This window comes from Asterias amurensis, chromosome 12, assembly GCF_032118995.1.
Source record: "Asterias amurensis chromosome 12, ASM3211899v1".
Taxonomy (NCBI): Eukaryota; Metazoa; Echinodermata; class Asteroidea; order Forcipulatida; family Asteriidae; genus Asterias; species Asterias amurensis.
In genome coordinates, this window is record NC_092659.1 from 17,869,586 (window position 1) to 17,890,806 (window position 21,221).

At 37.6% G+C, this 21,221-nt stretch overlaps 2 protein-coding genes across 3 annotated transcripts in view; one reads left to right on the top strand and one right to left on the bottom strand.

Moving 5' to 3' along the window:
- Nucleotides 1–9,646, top strand: part of LOC139944849 (bcl-2-related ovarian killer protein-like) — a 28,966-nt gene extending 19,320 nt beyond the window's left edge. Inside the window, exons 3-5 of one of the 2 annotated variants that reach the window (XM_071941983.1) lie at nt 4,398–4,519; nt 4,901–5,301; nt 5,638–9,646. In XM_071941983.1, coding sequence (XP_071798084.1) covers nt 4,411–4,519; nt 4,901–5,301; nt 5,638–5,772 — 645 coding nt within the window. In that variant the 5' untranslated portion in view covers nt 4,398–4,410 and the 3' untranslated portion in view covers nt 5,773–9,646. Of the gene's footprint in view, nt 1–4,302; nt 4,520–4,900; nt 5,302–5,637 lie in introns of those variants that run through there. The other variant, XM_071941982.1, reaches the window with a different exon arrangement.
- Nucleotides 6,375–21,221, bottom strand: part of LOC139944847 (uncharacterized) — a 54,010-nt gene continuing 39,163 nt past the window's right edge. Inside the window, exons 44-46 of the mRNA XM_071941980.1 lie at nt 19,202–19,433; nt 18,661–18,830; nt 6,375–10,398 (exon numbers count right to left, since the gene is read on the bottom strand). Coding sequence (XP_071798081.1) covers nt 10,286–10,398; nt 18,661–18,830; nt 19,202–19,433 — 515 coding nt within the window. The 3' untranslated portion in view covers nt 6,375–10,285. The remainder of the gene's footprint in view (nt 10,399–18,660; nt 18,831–19,201; nt 19,434–21,221) is intronic.

Consider the following 21,221-nt stretch of genomic DNA (forward strand, 5'->3'; position numbering starts at 1 on the left):
TTGACATGTCTGAGCTTTGAAAACAAAAGTATTTTTTAAGATGCACGAAACTTTAATGACAATGATTTTCAAAGAAATGAGCACCGAGTGGCTTCCAACCTTCTTCCCAGGCGCCACGGAGGTCCATGTATCAAATATTAACCTTTAAATACCCCCGGTACACGAGCCCGTCGTTTAAAAAATTCACATAGAAAGAGGTTTCCCAACAACAACTCCAAGGTTGTTTTTTCCCCTAGCGCTATAATACAAATGGATTCTGCAGAACTATCGTACAACCTTCCTGATTGTAGTCTATCGAGAGTACAGCTCACCCCCATATCACACGCAATAATCGATCTTTCCAAAGGAGTTTTGAAGTGGTGCACATTGACTGAAAGCCCACCTACGCAGCAATACCATAGAGCTATATATGACTCAATGAGTAATACACAACAAAGTAATCGTGACTTTTCTACAGCTTTGAACATCTTGATCAGATAAAGGTAATGGATGAACGTAATCCAGAAAATCACTCCACTTCGGACTCTGCATACAGCACATTTCCATGTCGTTTCAAAGGGCTTGTGTACTTTTAGTTGGACACGAAACACAATGTCCACATAGATTTACATTAAACTTGGCCTACACGGTTCGAAGATAATGATGGTAGAAAGCTTTCCTTTAAAATATTACTTGCTGAGGTGCTGAAGTTTTTTAGACATGAGTAAACAATGTCACGAAAAGACGTGTCAGTGAGACAAACATGTTTTTAGCATGTTCAACGTGTTCACCAGTTCTGAAAATATTCAAACCTCTCTATTATAACGGTTGCAAGCCTCTGTTACGGTGAATACAACAACATGGCGGCCGCCGGTTTTAGTTAAATCAATTCACTCTTTGAGTTTCCCCGTTAATAATTCCGAGCAGCTCTCTAGCTGTCAGATAAATCCGGAATGGCATCAACCTTTACAATCATCACTATCATTTACAACGGTCCGGTGAACACCACTCATTAATCCGCCTGTCGGAACGTACATCGGACCCTGTATAGATGGAGTCAGTGAATCGTGCACTGAAGGGCAGGAACCGTCCGGACGGATCGGTCGATTTTTATTTCTTGAGAGAATTTGTAAAGAAAGGATGCGGGAGAGGTGGCCTTGTGGAGGTGCTAAGGGATGCATGAACAAACTATCCGGAATGGTTAGTCCGCAGAAAGAATAATTCGATATCGGAATTCACAATCTGAGAAACGTTACTGTCAATAACGTTTCTTAGATTCAAATTCTGATGGATGACAACCTTTAATAGCCTACATATTTTTCCTAGAGAGAGACACACAAACGAAACCTACACAGAAGAAACCAGGGCCCAATTTCATAAAGCCTGTAATAGCACAGAAATAGTATTGTTTATAGCAAGAACAGGCTACCAGCCAAATTTTTATTAAGTTTGCATTGTTGTGGCTTGTATAGTACCCCACTAAAATGTGTGTGCTTTCAGATGCCCAATAAAAACCTTCAGCTAAATGAGTGAGAATTTACCTCTTTCTTCAAACTACGTTACTTCAGAGGGAGACGTTTCTCACAACGTTTTATACTATCAATAGCTCTTCATTGCTCACTACAAAGTAAATTTTTATGCTACCAACTAATTTGAGTGTCCAGTGCCTTTAAACGATATCGTAGACGGTATTCTGTGAGACGGGGCAGACTGAGCCACGGCCACATTGACACAACAAATGAAGAATGGAGCTCGAGTCATCTACACTTGATCACTAGATGTCATTGAACGCTAATGATAAAAGATTCACTTCAAAAATAGCCTTAAAAATAGGGTCTATTATATGAAGAATAGAAGGCTTTTATCTTCTTGAGAAAGGCGCGCAAATCCGCTGATAAAAGCAGATAACCTGATTTCGAATTTGACATTTTGGGAAATGTGAAGGCTATATTTAGTTCCCGGACGCGATAGGGGGGAATTGATTGCTGGGTTTTATCTTACTTTATGCCATGCATATATGTTTTGTACTTGTTATGATGAATAGGGTATTTTCTATTTTGAAATTTGAGTACGATTGAACACAATTTTGCTTTTATTTGATAGCAATGACCAGGGTATGGATAGTGCGATTGTATATCAACTGCTGAAACATTGAGTTTAAAATTGACTTTGTGTTTTTTTTTTTTTTTGCTTTTCTAATTCAAGTAGGAACTCGAGACTTATCCAGTCGGATGCAACGTTAGAGAGAAATTTTTTGGTGTGGAGTGATATTTTATCAACCCCCCCCCCCCCCCCCCCCTCAGTAATACAAAATCAGTCTCCACGCTTAATCCATGGACTCTTATAACTCAAACTATCAGCCGCACAACATTCAAACTCCTTTAAGAGTAATTAATAGTTTGAGTGTTGTGGTTTTAAAAACGAAACTAACACTCAAATTGTTTGTCTTTCAACACTCAAACTCATGGACTCTCAAGATAGACTCTCAACAACACTCACACATTTTGACTCTCGATCAACACTCAAAATGCAAAATGTTGGACTCTTAACACTCAAACGTTGGAATCTCAAGATGCGATCATATCACGATGTCCCAAAGCTAGAACATTCATTGACACTCAAACTATTTGACTTCTCAATACAGCAATACTCAAATTAGTTAACTCTCAACACTCAAACTCTTTGACTCTCAAGAGTCGAACACCCTGCTATCCTATTTAAAACTAGAACGTTCGATGAAACTCAAGACAGTCTCTGATATCAAATTTTCTTATTTGATTCAGAGCTGTTACGGAAGGCAATGTGATTACACAGTCGCCTGTTTCAACAATATTGGAATTTGCAACGAGTCTTGCTATTTGTGGCATGGAATGCCTGCAGCTGACGTGCTTCGGTTCAGTACAATTCGGTATTTAACCTCAATTTCCCGTAAAACAAAACAGAGAAGTTGTTTTCTGGAATAGTCTTTTTTAGTCAATCGAGTTTAGTTCTGCCTTTCAGCTTATTTGTATATGTTTATGTGAAAAGAACCCTTTTTAGTCTAGTCGTGGCTTGCTCTCACAATATTGCACGAGAGGAGTTGCGTATGTGAGGCTGCTATTGAATCGGTCTATTGACACATTTGAACCGGTCTATTGATGCATTCGAACCAGTTTATTGACGCATTCGAACCAGTTTATTGACGGTTTCGGACCGGCATATTGACGAACTGAATGAGAACCAAACTCATGTTTCTATATAAAGCATGTGCACGTTTATGAAACAACCGGTGTCTACCTTGCTTGGTTTAGAATTGCAGTCGACTGGAGAGAGCTTTGAAATAGGATATCTTTTAGTGGAATAAGTAACTGACTGAATTGAAGTGCACTTTTGGTGCTGCCTTGTAACCCAGCGCGCAGTTATTGACCGGAACTTCTTGTGTCAACTGCAAACAAATCTGCTTAGACATGTCGATTGCAAAAATCATATAACAAATTCTTTTACGCAAATAAGGATGCTGTATTTTTTACCGTGTTTCAAAATTACATAATACCGCAGGCCCAAGGCAAGCGATTCTCCACAGCGTCAGACCACTCTGGCCGTTCCGTAAATTCCTTCTTTTTTTTTAGCAACATAACATCGAAGTCTTATACAGCGCACGTATCTTCCAAACAAGGTACTCAAGGCGCTGAGTATATACAAACTTTCAGAAAGATAGGATATTACAGTGATGAATTTTGAGACCGAATTGGTTAGCACCTTGTGAGGGTTTACAAGGTGCTACGGCGCCTACAGCAGCCACAGCCAGGAACAACGGGGCGAACCCCTTCTCTTTTCGATAAGTGCACTGAGTTCTTTTACATGCGTTCCACAACACATGGAACCAACGGCTTTACGTCCCATCCGAAAGACGGAGCAATGGTATGTCTTCCTTAAGGACACCAAAACAGTGATGTTCAAGTGTTGAGTTTGAGTCTGATAAATTTGTTTGATTGACCAAAAAGATATACCCTGAGGGTGCGTTTATTCAAATCCCAAACGAGTAAAAACTGTGTTTTCATTTTGACTCTGGCCTTTCCTCGTTTAGAATAATAGACATAGTTCTGGTTCAACAAATCGACGGCACATGGCAGATACTCAAAGGATTGCATTCTCCCTTCATGATATAAAAGCATTAGGAGCACTATGTGTTCACGCCTAAATAGCCATTTGAAATTAATATTTTCTGCTTCATGGGACTAATGTACATGGTTAATGCTGTAGAACAAAGTAAATTACTACTTGCTGGTAGAGTGAACGATCTTTTCTATTGATGTGACAAAGTGCAGAAGTGACTTAAACAAATTAAACTGAATCCCACCGCTGCAACCAAGATAACTGACCATTGGGAGGGACAACAAAAGTATTGTACTTATGTATTGTTTTGTTTATGTCCACAGGTCTCGAGACATCATGCCGTCTCTGGAAGACAGGGTATCCGAAGAGGCTGCTATGCTATGCAATGAGTTTGTTTACCTCAAGCTACGTCAGCGTGGTTTACTCAACAGAGGACGACAAACAGGTAAGACCATATGTCCCCTATATCCTTTACCGCAAGGATAAGGACAGGTGTTGGCTTTATATGCATATACATGTACATCGAATTTAACATCGAATCAATACAACACAACACAATACAATAATCTGTATTAGATCCCAAAAAGGGTAATTCAAATGCTCGCATATTTCTCCAGAACCATGAAGGCAAAATGTGAAATGATACAATGTCCAATGTGATTATGTGCGTGGGCTCTACAGCAAATCTCTGACCTAATTCAAGATCTGAAAGGGTGACGTCATATGTTCAGGCTAATACAATCAAGGCTTCCCAATACAAAAATGTAGTCTAACTCACGCAAACCATGTTGTACTTGAGATATTATGTATTGTTTCATACTCACAGCTGCAGTCAAACTTATTCCCACCGCTGCAACCAAAAAAACACGCCACCAACCGAAAGAGATAACGATTCAAGACACGGTACTGGAGCTCCAGGTGGTCAGTGCCGAGATGGAGCAGCTGTACCCGAACCTCTTCAAAGACGTCTTCACTCAATTAAACATCCGGGTCACTTCCGAGGAGGTCGTGGAGGAAGCCGTCACGGCCGTTGCGTCAGAGATCTTCCGTAGTGGGATCACGTGGGCGAGGGTGGTGGCCATGTTTGCTGTTGCGGCCACACTGGCGGCCGAGTGCGTCCAGCAGCGGACCCACGACCACGCTGCTTTCGTGGACAGGGTGGTCAGGAGTTTGAGTCACTTCGTGAGAGAGAATCTTGCGGAGTGGATTGCTAGAGAAGGCGGATGGGTAGGTGTTCCTCCTTATTAGATCATGTTACATTACTTATGACACTCATAACCGTCACTCAGTGACGCTGAGGTGCTTCAACATTCAGTTTTGCAGCTGCAATGAGGTATTAGGTACTACTACTCCTTCTACATGAATAACGGTTTTACAAGGTGCTGTGGTTCTACATGTATATGCAGCAAATCAAACCAGGGCCACCAGGCGAACACCTTTATCTTAGAGATGGAAGACGAGGGAAAATAACACTTTGACAATCTAAACCAAACCGATACCTTGGAAGTAATGATGGTCTTTGTGATATATTAATAAATTGTCTTATTTTCCTTTGTTTTCTAGGGTGATATGACAAGAACATTCCGAGGGGTCAAAGAGGACGATTCTAATATGCTAATGACAATCGGCGTTGTGGGGGCGTTGTGTGGATTCGCTGGAACGATCTTAGCAACGGGGAAACTCCAGGACAATTTATAGCCAATCAGGAACGTCTTGAAAGTGACGTCAGACGAGGAACCGACCAATTAAAAAGAGAGGCTTCGAATTCCACAACCTTGAATTGGCACAACCTTCTGTATACAGATACAAGTGAACTGCAATCACCAGCAAGAAGGCCCTATCAAGACTGGGTGTAACTTGCAGAGGTGAGAGTCATTGCTTCCAGTTTGTGGTATCACAAGAATGCGCACCGAGGTATCAACAAGCTTAGAGCTTCCAAACCAAACTTAACATAACTAGGCCTACAGATGGTACCAAGCTTGAAGTACAGAAGCTTGGAAAACAAACCTGTTAGAGACACCGTCATCATCAACCAACCAATGGGAATCTAACGCCATTTATGAAAGGAGCAACCACATAGTCAACTTCGAAGCGTGTGTAATAAACCAACAAACGATTTGGTCCCAGCGAGGCCTTTGTTCACAGCATGGGAAAAAAATCACCTCTAAAAGGGCTTTGTTCCATTACTCGTAGATTGGTCCATTACTGTCCGCAACTATAAGGACAAGTATTGGTTTATGCATGCACATTATATGTAAGTCGGATTTAACAGAGAATCTCGTGAATGCCATGTCAAAACGTGGTTACGTACGTACATGGGCTCAACAGCAGAACTCGGGCGTAATTCATGAACCTCGAAGTGTAACGTCAGACTACATTTCTCAAAAACGCACTCAACTTTTTATAGACATTCGCTAAAACCAACAGCAGTACAGGCAACAACATTTCGAGTATGCGGTGCACACAATCTATTTAAAGCTCACCAATGTACAAATTAGTCAGTGACATTTTTATTATCGAGCTGGTCTCTTATTTCAAAGTTTACACTATTATGGAGAACTTACTATGACGTCATAACGAGTATATAACGCCATAACCGAGGAAATCTGTGCTGCACTTGTTCACAGATTACCGCAATGTGTGTGCTGTTGTTATTGTTTTTGTTTATTTTGTTTTTTGTTGGGGGGTGCGTAAATTTTTCAGCGCTACACCAACACACTATACAGCAAATGCAAATTGAATTAATTAGTTAGTAGTAACGTATGTTATTTCAGTCAAAACCACGTTTTGCATGAACACAAAACACTAATTTGAAAACAATTTGTTCCCTTCCCCTCCTTTATTTTTTTAAGTTTGGTAACGTTTATCTGTATACGTACCCATGAAAAGCTAAACATTTACATAATACCCTGCACAAGCAATTTCATATAGATAGAGGAACATTTTGGCAAGACGGCTGGTCCTTTATTTTATCTACAAAATTCTGACACTCTTTTAAATGAACACTTTTAAAACATGGCACTTAAGAGAAAATCAATATAGTGGAGGTTTGTGTGCATTAATGGCTGTTAGAAGGGTGTGATCTGAGCACTGACGTTTACTGTTATGTGTGCATGGTTTCGGATACAATATGTTCGATATATTTTGTACACGTAGTTGCTCCAGAATGTTCAAACAACTTATGAAAAACAGTCCATGTCTAAAAGAATCTTCTTAAGCTTATAATGCTGAATGATAAACTCACCATAAAATATATTTACATAATAATAAACCAAGACGTCATGTTACAAAGCGAGTGACGAAGAAATACCTTTATATAAAAAAAAACCTCAGTGAAGATTGTATGTTGGAAATAAAACAAAACATGTACAGAGCCTAATTAAAATGTCCAAGGCTTTCTTTATGGTGAATTAGATCTGCTGTCACTACCATAGCAACCACACGAGATACCTCTGCAGTGTTTATAACGGAATGTTGAGTTATAATAATATACACATGTGGTTTGAAAGAAGCAAGTCACGCAGTTGGGCTACTGAGATTATGGTTGCCACTACCGGTGTGCACTGTGGGGTATATACAGACAGATTTAAAGGCAGTTGACACTATTGGTATTTACTCAAAATAATTATTAGCATAAAACTTTTACTTCGTAACGAGTAATGGGGAGAGGTTGGTAGGAAAACACACAACTTCGTGTGACAAGGGTGTTTTTTCTTTCATTATCTCGCAACTTCGATGACCGATTGAGCTCAAATTTCCACAGGTTTGTTATTTTATGCATGTTGAGATACACCAAGTGAAAAGACTGGTCTTTGACAATTACCTATAGAGTACAGTGTCTTTAACCAAACCTTACAGTGTTAAAAATTTTGTCCGTTCACCGTATCTCAAAATGGCTTTATGGAGACCCATCTTCGCATTAAGGGCTCAGTGAGATGTTTGTTTTAAAGTGCACTTTCGATGTACGGATTTTCAAACAGTCGTCGTTGCTTAAAGGAACTGAGCAACTTTGGTAATTCTTAAAGACCAGTATTCTCATCACTTGGTGCATCCGAACATAATGCATAACAAATCTGTGAATGTTTTCCTCAATTGGTTATTAAAGTTGCATTAGAACAATTAAAGAATAACGCCCTTATTACAAAATCAATTTGTGTTCCGTCAAATGCAAAAAAAAAAAAGGAAATGTTAAAAGATTTCAGGCCTGAAGCCTTTTATTTGAGTGGGAAACTACTTCTTTTCCAAAAAACTACAGAAATTTAGATAGATTATCTTTAAAAAAAATACATATTAAGCAAAGCACTGAAGGGGGATTGTTTAAGCAACGGACAAACGAAAACTTGGTCAGAAGTGACACTTACAAACAAAATGGTGCACCCATTGTGCCTCCTAAAATGTTACCCCAATTACGGCGCTGTCAGGAAAACGGCCTGTATATTAAACATAAGACGAAACATATTTATAGAACAAGGTGTCTACGTCATACCCTCATATTCTTACGGCACCTTCAACGACACAAGACGACCTTGTCTACAGAGCGAGACTCTAATTTTCCTGATTCAATTTATGAAATTCAATTTATCATGTTGCATTACTCCTTCTACACTCCCAGAATCTAATTTATAGGATTTGGTAATTGGTTTGTATCTTGAATTGCAAACAAAGCACAGCTGGTCCGTTTCCTTTTTGAAAATTAATTCATTTACTTTGGGGGCTGCTTTCACACAAGAAGGGGGAAAAAGGAGTCTAGGAACAGGACATTGTTTTCTGATGTGCTGAATTTATGACGCGTTAAATAAATTCCGCATTATTTTACTTAGTGCACGTAATTTTTTAACTTAAAAAGTTACCAGGTTACAGTATAAATCACCTTGAAAATTGGAAGAAGAAAAAATCCTACACACAAAGTAGTTGTACATTGAACATTAAACCTCAATTATCACAAATAATTATCGACAATCAATATTGAATATAGAATACCAATATTTAATCTTGGTTATCAAAAATAATTATAATCGATCATCAATACTAAAAATCGATTACCAAACTTAAATCTTGGTTATCAATATTAATTATCGATTATCAACACCAACTCTCAATTATCATTATTAAATGACGATTTCTCACAACAAATCTTGGTTATCAATATTAATTATCGATTATCAACACCAACTCTCAATTATCATTATTAAATGACGATTTCTCACAACAAATCTGGGTTATCAATATTAAGTGTTGATTTACTCAAGTACTGAATCTGGATTATCAACTTCGAATATGAACAAGTTCAACATCACATCTTGGTTATGAAATGCGAAGTCCGATTGTTTTTGTTTCATCGCAGATAAACGGTAAACTTCAAATATTTTACAAATAACTTCGGCGAACATGTCTTGGCTGAAAACTTTAAAGTCATGCAGTACAAAAAGAACAAGAAAAATTCAATTCACATGTCAATCGTTTTAATAAAAAATGTATAAAAAAATAGTACTAAAAACCTGCCTTTAAATACAGTGGACACTGTTGGTAATTGTTAAAGACCAGTCTTCTCACTTGGTGCATCTCAACATAACGTAAAATTACAAACCTGTGAAAATTTGAGCTCATCGGTCGTCGAAGTTGTGAGAAAATAATGAACGAAAAAAACACCCTTGCCACACGAAATTGTGTGCGTTAAGATGGTTCGAGACCTCAAGTTCTAAATCTGAGGTGTCGAAATCGAATTCGTGGAAAATTACTTCTTTCTGGAAAACTACATCACTTCAGAGGGAGCCGTTTCTCACAATGTTTTATACTATCAACCTCTCCCCATTATTCGTTACAAAGAAAGATTTTATGCTTAAAATTATTTGAGTAATTACCAATAGTGTCCACTGCCTTTAAAGGGTACATATAAAAGTAGGAACCAATTGGTTTATCCTTGACGTTGTAAAAGTAAACCACAATGGTTTACACCCGGCAAATAGATATTCCAATGGTTATTCCAATGGTTATTAATTGCATACCGGTTTTCGACTTATTTCTGCTTAACACAAAAACAGTTTCTAGGTGACACGTTACTCTAATTAACAATCGTAACAAAATAAACAAAAACATAAGCCACGTATCTTTTTCAAAGTGGCTACTTTACAACGACGTATTGCACCCGTCGTTTTGTATGCATAAACTGCGGAGAAGTGTTTGCACGAAGTGAGATTGAGAGGGCGTGGTTTCACTTCTTCTTCTTTGGAGGCGGATTCAACTTTGGAACCTCGGTGGGGTCGTCGAACAAAGGTGGCGTGTTATCATCTAAGAAGGTGCTGAAATTGGAGGTGCCAAGTGGTGCTGTGCGTGTAGAAAGATGAATTAATTACTGAGATATGAATATTCATGAAAATGTGCGCAGGTAAGTGCTTGTTAGTACAGAAAACGGTCACCGTTGGAGGCCGCCTGGAGTATCATCTTTGAGAGGGCAAGGCCATTTTCATTTTGCAAAGGGCACTTCCATTGGCAATTTTAAAATTCAAAAGAAAACTTTGCCAACACCAGCGCAACAAAGGCGTTTCTGCTTGCCTCTTTGAAATTTAAGGCCTTCCGTTGAAAAGTATTAAAACAACCTCGTTCCTATAGTTGTCTGATCTCGTCCGTGCCGTTTTACCTCAGCTTTTGTGTGTTAAAATAACCAAAGTGGACAGTATGAGACACTAACATCAGGAACAAGGTTATTTTTTTATTTACCAATCACACGCCAACTACATGGAAAACAAGGTGCACAAGAAACGGGGTATATTTTATAGAACTGCTGAAAGTATGCTTACAAGAAAACGGTTCCCAGCTAAACTATAATTTTAACTGTAATTTAAAAAGAAATAAACTATCTTTCTAAAAATACCATTTCACGCATAGAATTTGTGATTGGTATCGTACTATTTGTTGCTAAGCAGAATTTTTTTAAGCAATGTTTTCTGCTTAAAGCCATTGGACCCTTTCGGTACAGAAAAAAAAAGTTCACAGATTTACAACAGGGTTTACAGAAGGTAGTGGTGAAATACTTCTCTTGAAATATTATTCAATGAAATGCTTTACTTTTTGAGAAAACAGCAAAACAATATCAATTCTCGTTAACGAGCATTACGGATTTATTTTAAACACATGTCATGACACGGCGAAACGCGCGGATACAAGGGTGGGTTTTCCCGTTATTTTCTCCCGACTCAGATGACCGATTGAGCCCAAATTTTCACAGGTTTGTTATTTGATATAGAAGTTGTGATACACGAAGTGTGGGCCTTGGACAATACTGTTTACCGAAAGGGTCCAATGGCTTTAAACGGCACTAATCTTTCTGATGAATTGTCTCCATGTGTTATTCAAGTTCAGAGGAGGGTTAAAGACACTGGACACTATTGGTAATTGTCAAAGACCAGTCTTCTCACTTGGTGTATCTTAACGTGTGTATAAAATAACAAGCCATGTGAAAATTTGAACTCAATTGGTCGTCGAGGTTGCGAGATAATCATGAAAGAAAAAACAACCTTGCTGTGTGCTTCCAGATGCTTGATTTCGAGACCTCAAATTCTAAACTTGAAATCTCGAAATCAAATTCGTGGAAAGTTACTTCTTTCTCGAAAACTACGTCACTTCAGAGGGAGCCGTTTCTCAAAATGTTTTATACTATCAGCCTGGCATGTAATAATCTTGTTTTTTTGGCTCAAAAGAAGCAAGCAGTTCAATTTCGGCAATATTATTTTGTTTACTCTAGGTGATTAGTTCCCAAAACACGTTCGCGAGTGAACAAATAAACAAATAGCAGTGAAAATAAATTAATATCTTTGCTATGCGTTGATAGGGTCCTTGTGTGCATTTGAAATACGATAGTATAGAATAAAATGTTAGAATATAAGTTAGTTAACAAAACTATTAAGTTAGTAAGTTGCGGATGTAGTGGGTGTTAATCAAATGCAAAGTTAAATACATAATCATGAGTTAATTTAAATGCGCATAAATCATTCGAGGTAAAGCATGCCATCATGATTGATCCGATACTAGTGGTGGATCGAGGCTCACTAAAAGTGAGTATATTACAATAAATTAGTGAACACAATAATTATTCAGCATTAACTCGCAGATGTAGAGTGGGTGTTAATACATATTCATGAGTTATTTTGAATTCCCAGAAATCCTTGGAGGTAATCAGGATTTTTTGATTGATCAGGTATTATCAGAGGTGGATCGACACGCACTTAAATGCGATAAAATAAATTGGAATGCCTTAGCGACGCGACTATTAAACTACTAGCAGTAGATGTAGTGGATGTGTGAACAAGTGCAAAGTGCAATACATATGCATGAATTAATTTGAATAATGCGGAAATCCTTGGAGGTAGTCAGGTAATCTTTGGTACTATGAGTGGGTGGATCGTTGTGATGGACGGGTGAAAGAGAGGAATGCGAAAACCAATTAACGTGTGATGATCAATAAAGGACGGAGGACGACCTTCATAGGAATTGCCCGTAGGGATGTCTGTCCTTAATTTCCCGGGAGCAAATGACCATTGGATGTCACGAATCTAGTTTTCACTTGTCTTAACAAATGATTTGTGTTGTTTTTCATATTGTTGTATTGTTGTTTTTATGTCGTTTGAATGTTGTTCTTGTTGTTGTGTTGTTGTTTTTTTTGGTTGTTTTTTTAGAGTTGGGGCTCTTTTCTGCCCTCAAGTTTTTGTGTGAACAAACTAAAATTCCTGGTTGTCTACATTGTTCACAATATTAATATAAGTTGTATTTTTTCTTTCTTTTTTTCACAAGAATACACTAAACTCTAAACAATAACACAAACGTCGCGAGAGGGCAAAGTTATTTCGCCATTCACGAGATGTCCTTGTTATTAAGCAAAATAAGGTTACTGAAGAGCGCTCTGTGATCGACTGTTTCCAAAAACAGAACATAATTTTGTCTGCTACTTGCCGTCAACAAGAAATTACACAGTGTTTTGAAAACTACACTAAAGGTTATGCGAGGACATGGTGATCAAAAAAACAAACCAAAAACACGAGAAATTCTTGGTATTGAGTAAAATGAGAGGTGTTAATTTGACTGCTACTTGCCGTAAACAAAAAATTAAACTGTCGTCCGAACCATACAATAAAGGTTATCCGAGAGCAAAGTTATTTCGCAAGTCACGATTGAGGCTTTTTTTAAAGACAAAGGACACTAATGGTAATTGTCAAAGACTAGTCTCCTCACTTTGTGTATATCAACGTATGCATAAAGTAACACACCTGTGAAAATTTGAGCTCAATTGATCGTCGAAGTTGCGAGATAACAATGAAAGAAAAATCGCCCTTGTCACACGAAGTTGTGTGCTTTCAGATGCTTGATTTCGAGACCCCAAATACTTAATCTGAGGTCTCGAAATCAAATTCGTGGAAAACTACTTATTTCTCGAAAACTATGGCACTTCAGAGGGAGCCGTTTCTTACAATGTTTTATACCATCAACCTCTCCCAATTACTCGTTACCAAGATAGTTTTATGCTAATAATTATTTTAAGGTATTACAAATAGTGATGAGTGTAAGATAAAAAAGCAAGACGTCTTTGACTGTTTTCCCCAAAACAACACATTTTTGACAGATACCTGCGTCACTTAATGAACAAAAATCAATGTTGTTGCTTTCAGAAGAATACAGTAATGGTTGCATCGCTGAGTGAAATTACTTGAAGAAAAAAAAAATAAATCAATGAATTTCTGTCTGATGGACTGTTTCTATAATTTGATATGATTCTGTCGGCAACAAAAAACCTATCCTTTTATTGTAACTCGACATCTACCACTGTCGTTTGATTGAACTGTGAACATGTAACGAACGCAAATTATAATTTCGGATGGCATCACTATCCATATTTCAATTTGCGTTGACGTTGGAGACTGAGGTTTAAATTACTGCGCAGAGGGAACTCATTATCTTTGAAGGCAGTGGACACTATTGGTAATTACTCAAAATAATTATAGACTGTGCAAGTCTCGTGAGAAATTGAACTTCCGGGACCATTGTGGTCCCAACCTAATGACGTTTTACGTTGGGGAGATTTTGTTCTGTCAATAATTTTAGTTTAACATAAGTTATGACCCTAAAAAGTGAATATGTTCTTGGGAATGTAAAAATAAGTGATTAAAAACAGAAAAGTAAAATCAATTCAACAAATTAACGAAGAAAACTAAAGAAAAAACCTCCAGTTTCCGGTTTACTCTAAACAATTAAGAATATTACCCAATTGACGTTCCCATTATCGCTGAACCTATGTGATGATCGCACCAATTGGACGTGATTCACAAACAGGGTTTATTAAAAAAACCATCAAGGTCGATGTCGAACAGCGATCCTCGTCCCGATAAATGTATAATTTTTACGTTAATTTAAACAAAACAATTATTATCTACACGAATTAAAATAATAATTATACAAAAAGTACGTTAAAAATAATAATCTTTAAGAATTTTTTAACAAATAACAATTTCAATACAATTTGGTTTTGTACAAAAATATACTTTTTTCGAATTAAGTTCTCGTTTTCGCTACGTGCGAGACTTGCACAGTCTATTAGCATAAAACCTTTCTTGGTGACAAGTAATGGGGAGAGGTTGGTGGTATAAAACATTGTGAGAAACGACTCCCTCTGAAGTGCCATAGTTTTGGAGAAAGAAGTGATTTTCCACGAATTTGATTTCGAGACCTCAAGCTTAGAACTTGAGGTCTCGAAATCAACCATCTAACCGCACACAACTTCGTGTGACAAGGGTGTTTTCTTCTTTCATTATTATCTCGCAACTTTGATGACCGATTGAGCTCAAAATTTCACAGATTTGTTATTCTATGCATATGTTGAGATAAAGCAACTGTGAAGGTTAGACGTTGACAATTACCAATAGTGTCCACTGCCTTTAAACAAAATCGAAAGCTATAGCTAGCAGTAGCTTCATCTAGAGATTATACAATAGGAAAGGCAATGGCCGTGATCTTTAAGGTAGAGAGGTAGAGTATACATTTAGCAACTGTCAAAGACCATATTGTTGTTGTCTTCTTTTCTTTTTCTTTTTTGGGTTTTTTTTGTAGTTTTTTTTTGTGTTTTTGTGTTTTTGTGGGGTTTTTTTGTGTTTTTATTTTTATTTTATTTTATTTTTTTTTTGAGGGGGGGCTTTATAAATGAGTTTATTTCTATTATCACGAGGCCGTTGCGGCACTTGAAGGTGAGGGCCACACTTACTGATTTACACTGTCGAGGAAGACAAGGGAAAGGGTCCGTTTTAAAAACAGGAAAGCAAATTAATGAACAATTTGATCAGAGATTGAATATCGTTCGAAATAAAGTTGGTTTATATCGTCAAAGAAAATGACAAGCAAAAGTGCAGGTACGTTATCTTTACAAGGTTCACGGTTCAGACGTTTTCCGCAGTAGGTCTATCAACAGATAAAAAAAACATTATCACACAATAGCGGTCAGTTTAAAGACTACAACTTAACAGGTAAGAAATATAAAGAACTAGATGAAAACAAAATTATATGACACTGCAGAGGCATCCATTTTAGAAGCAGAGCTTGTTGGCAAGACAATGGTCCCTAAAGACTTGCTTGAAGATAAAGAACGCCCACGACGGCGAACCAAAAGGTCAGGCCTGTATGCTTCGTTTTTGAAAGGGCAAGGGCACCAAGGCATTTTCTCTTTGGCAGAGGGCACCCTATGAGGAAATTGTAAATTTCTACTGGAGCATTTTAAGGGCACCAAGGCAATGGCAAGGGGCAATGGAGGCATGCGCCTTCGTTGCCTCCGTGAAGTGTCAGGCCTGAAAGGTCATAGTATACGTTTAATTACTGGAACTGTGCACAGATGTAAAAACAAAACAGACGGACATAAATTCCAGTGGTGTGTATTAACTTGATTGTTTGCTCGTAGCAGTACGTACACAACACCCAACAGAATGAATGCATTTCCACGATGTGAATTTCGTATAGCTCAACATGCAGACAGCACAGAAATTTATGTTGCTGTTTTACGCCAAAAATAGCAACAAAAACAGTCGGACACAAATTCCATGTAGTGACTGTTAACTTCATTATTTGCTCCATCAAGCAGTACGGACTTGGAAATTCAAAGAGAATATCAACTCCGCAAACAGTAAAGAAGAAGGGAAAAAAGGAGGGGGAAAAAAAGAAGGAATTCATTTCACCGATTTCATACTAATAATTTCTACATGTGCATGCAGGAAGCTCAGGGAAAGATAAAACAGAATATTTATGCAAAATAAAACCAAATATAAATACAAAATTCCATGATAACTTGATTGCTTGCTCCTAGCAGAATACATACATACACATCAAAAAAAAAGCACGCATTTTCAAGATTTCATAATGCTAATTTTCTTCATGCAGGAAGCTCAGATAGAGACAAAAATAAACAAGCGATGTTTTTGAATGAGATTACACGCCGGACACGCATTCATTAAAGGACACTGAACAAAAATGTGGTTTTTGTCTCCCACATGCGCCAACCTCCACGTGTGCTATTAAATATACATCCCAGTGAATGGATTGTTCGGAACGAAAACATCGCAAGAAAAAGGACTGTATAATAACCATGGAGGAATGATATAGAGCTCTATCTGTTAGGAATGTCATTCCTTGCATTAATTTGCAGAAATTTCTTACTTGCAAATCCACCATTCTTAGGCCTATATTATTCCCCTGGAGGTTTTTTAAGAAGATGTAATTCACAAGGCGGAAGTACATACTAAGATTTTTAGAATATAGTTCATTTTTGAGATACGTGTAGGTATGCATCATTACACCATGAGTCAGGACAGCTTATTTCCATCGTGGCCCTCTTTTGAAATTAAACAGAATAAATAAAATAAAAACATGAAGAAGACAAAGGAAAATGTTTGAAAAAAAGTTTTAAGATGAAACAAAAAATGCTGCAAGGTTAATAGAGAGTGGCTCGCGTCAGCGAACTGTGTGTCCTTAAAGATGGAATCCTTAAAGATGTGTCCTTAAAGATCTGTGTGTCCTTAAACATTGTCTTATAGACCTCATTTTGGCGTCATCACAACGTCATCACGCCGTCATTCTTCAGGCATGTACAAATATGATTTTAACAAGCCTCCCCTACACAGAAAGACTACTAGCCCTGAACACCAGAACAAAGACGACTTTGGAGGTGACCTTATCGAAACCTTTAAAGCTGGTCAAGGGATTGGAACAAGTCCATTGCAAGAAATTCTTCAAGACGGTCGGGAATACCGGTACGAGGGGCCATTCCTTTAACCTGTATAAACCTACTCTAAACAAGAACATTGGGTGAAGACGAAACTTCTCCAGAAAGAATCATAAATGATTGGAACAGTCTCCCACAGCAAATAGCAAATGCCAAGACAATGTCATAGTTTACTCGAAAGAGCTTGATGCCTACATGTACATGTACTGGAAGAACAATAATGATAGGATATGGGGTCTCAAAGGCGGAAGCCTAAATAAATTCTCCCGTTAATTGCAAGCAAGTATAAAGATGGGTGGGGCAGGTTTATATAAATTTTGCCTGGTCGCTCGCCATAATTATTATACACATTAAACTACGAATGACACAGGATTGGCCATAGGGCATGCCTTCTTTTAACCTCCAATAGAGGGCGCCCTAATCAATTGATGTCATTCTGTTTTTAAACCACACGTTTTATTGTATCTTTTAAGAACCGAAATTTCACATGCTACGCTAGACATTACATTTTAATACATTTATTCATGATTTATTTTGTTTTGTTCACTGCTTGTTTTGAGCAGGCACCTTGACTGGGGCTTGGTTAAGTGCGCAACTTGGGTTTATTACTACTTTTATGAATACAACGGTTGTGTTTATACTAGCAAATAAATAAGAGAAAATAAAAATGGGGAAAAAAAACCAAGTATTAAATAATAGTATGAAGACACATCAGCAGAATAAAACATCATAAAGCTCATTTGCCATACGTGCAAATCATAATGCACTTCTTGCTAAAAAATAAATGGTATTTTTTAAAAACATGCAGAAATGAAAGAAACTAAATGAACTAAAGGCACGTTAAAATGAACGAAGGCAAGACTTTCTTAAAATAGTTTAAATTATATGAGTCAATTTCTATAAAGGAAATGGTAGGAAACCATTTAAGCAAGTTAGAAGAACCTTTTTGGGGACAGAATTTTCTACCACACCGGCATGTTAATCCGAAGGTTGTTGGTTCAAATCCTGCTCTAGTAAAAAAAATACTATATTCTGGTTTTACCCATATACACCAATGTGTGTTACTAGCACTGTATACTCAGTACTTTCCCGAGCTCTGTGAACAAAAATCACAGTCATGGTACTCCAGTGGGATTCGAACCCACAACCTTTGCAAATCTAGAGCAGTGTCATACCAACTACACCAACGAGTAGCTAGAGGCAGTTTAGAATCCTCAGTTTTAGCTGCGGGTACTGCAACAATTTAATAGATGTTAAATTTGCATATGTTTTGTCTCTGATGCAAATTTAACATCTATTACAAACCAAATCAAAATGAAAAAGAAAATGTTTCTTACATATAGGTCCGCTGTCCATCATTCCAAAGACAGGGTTACTGATGGCAAGGAGGTCCATCCCGTCAGTTTCTTCATCGACGTCATCATCACTCGAGATGATCCCTCTCGTAGATCCAGCCCAACTTATCGGGCGTGGCCGGTAGTAGTTTTTACCTTTTCTTTTTCTTCGCCTGGGATTTCCAAAATTTGAATCAAATTAATTATTTTAGTTTTACCCTAACACTGTTGTGTGTTATAAATAAACACTCAGTACTTTCCAGAGTGTAAGAAAAAAGAGAAAAGGAAAAAAAAAATCAAAAATTAAAAATCAGTATTCTTTGAAAAATATGAAAATATTCACATAAAGTCAAGGGTATTGTAGAGTCAGAAGTTGGAGTAGGGTTAATAAGCCTGTTGCATCCTTCCTGCAAATGGGAATGAAATACGTCACAGCCTACGCAAAATTATTCACTGTGAATTTGTGAAGTTAACATTCGTATCGTGTTCGCATTTGCAGGAAGTTATGAATCAGGCTTTAGGATTAGAGTTTTAACTACCATACCTCTGAACGATACACCCAACTCCAACTACAAGGAAAACAAGAACAGCCAACGCGATGACCACAGCAACCACTACAATTGCGACTGGAAAAGACAACTGAGCCTGGGTGCCATTGTCATCCTTCCCACCATCATTTGGGTTCTTAGTGATGACACCAATGTCCACTTGTCCTGTGGTGCCACTCAGAGTGGTCTGGACAACAGTAGGAGTCGTTTGTGAAACAGTTGTTGTATCTGAAAGAACAGGAATAAATTTTATATTTAGTATGGCTGGCTAAGTCAGGCATGTGAGTAACTATCCGTGAAAGGAAAGGAAAAGAGAAAACCGGGCAAGCAAAAAGAGAGGAAAAGACAACATTCCTATACTTTTGGACACAGAGAGTTCAGGAAAAAAGAGGAAATCTATCTGTTTGTTGTTAAATAAATTTTAAGCGTTTTTGTCTGTACTGTTTGAATCATGGCCAGTCTTAATTTCCCCAGTGTGGGATAATAAAGTTCTTATCTTATCTTATCTTATCTTATCTTAAAAGAGGAAGTCTCACATGCCTGCTAAGTGCATAGGACTCAAGATTTAGAGTGGTCAAATGTATTTTGGCCTAAAAAATTGAGCAGTGTCGTGCATGGAACTTAAGTTTTTGAGTGGTCAAGTTTTGGTGTGATCAAGTGCATATATGTACATGTAGGTCTCAGGTTTTGAGCGGTCAAGCGCTAATTCAATTATTCGTTTCAAATTCAAGAATTGAAAAGCTTTGCGCAAACACGCCGTTACATGATATTGTAACAATCTCCGTAACCAATTCCTGGTAGACCTTGGAGTAAAATTAAGAGGTAGGATTTCCACGTTGCTATGGTAACGCAGACATTACCAATCCAAATTCCCTACTTGGGGATAGACAGGTCTCAAATTACCCACCGGGAGGACCAATTCCATAAACAGCTCTTTCCAACAAAACAGCAATAAACTCACTACAGTCTCACGAATCACGAAGATGATTGTATACTTAGCAGTGGACACTACTGGTACTTACTCAAAATAATTATTATCATAATAACTGACATAGTTGTACTTGGTAGCGAGTAATGGGGAGCTGTTGATAGTATAAAACATTGTGAGAAGCATTTTGAGACCTCAGAATTAGATTTCAAGGTCTTGAAAACAAGCATCTGAAAGCAAACAACTCGACGTTTCGATCAGTATGCTTTGGTCATCTTCTGGAGAATTTGTTTTTACGAAACATAAACTCCCATGATAAAATTTGTTTTTACCCTGTCACCAAGATGTATTTTAATACAGTAAACATACTCAGTACTTTCCCAAGGTCTGTGGAGGAAATCCACAGGCAAATCACTGGAGTGGTATTCGAACCAGGGGTTGATTTCACAAAGAGTTAGGATAGTCCTAACTTAGGACTAGTCCTAGGAGATATACAAATTGCATGGATAGTCCTAAGTTAGGACGAGTAACTGGTCCTAGCTCGAGATAAGACTAGTCCTAACTCTTTGTGAAATCCACCCCAGCAACCTTAACATAAACTCCCATGTTTTTTCCCTGGTAGTGAGTTCATTTTACAAAGGTTTAATCGTCGGCAAACAAGTTTGAGTAATTTCAACACGTTGACATTGCTGCTTGCTTTGATTTTTTTAATTCTTTTTATTTTATTGATATTGCTGTGAATATCCGAAGTCATTCAGTCATTATTGACTGGAATTCAATTTGGACTTCAGCATGTTAGTCGTAGGAACAATGTCTACTTCTTCTAGACAAAGACATCTGCACTCGTCAATAGCATTGTGAAGACGGAAGACAGATTTTAATGAAATTTAATATAACAGTAGGCCTATACACAACAAAAAAACAATTTGCATTTTCATCATTTTCTTTCTTTCTTTTTTAGGTGGTTTCCATGGTTCTGAACGGTGATGCCTAAGAAATTAACGTACATTATTTTTGTTGTGTACATGTACATCAGTGGAAGAGAGGGCCCGATTTTTACTGAAGTAATTGTTTTATTTAAATTTCTG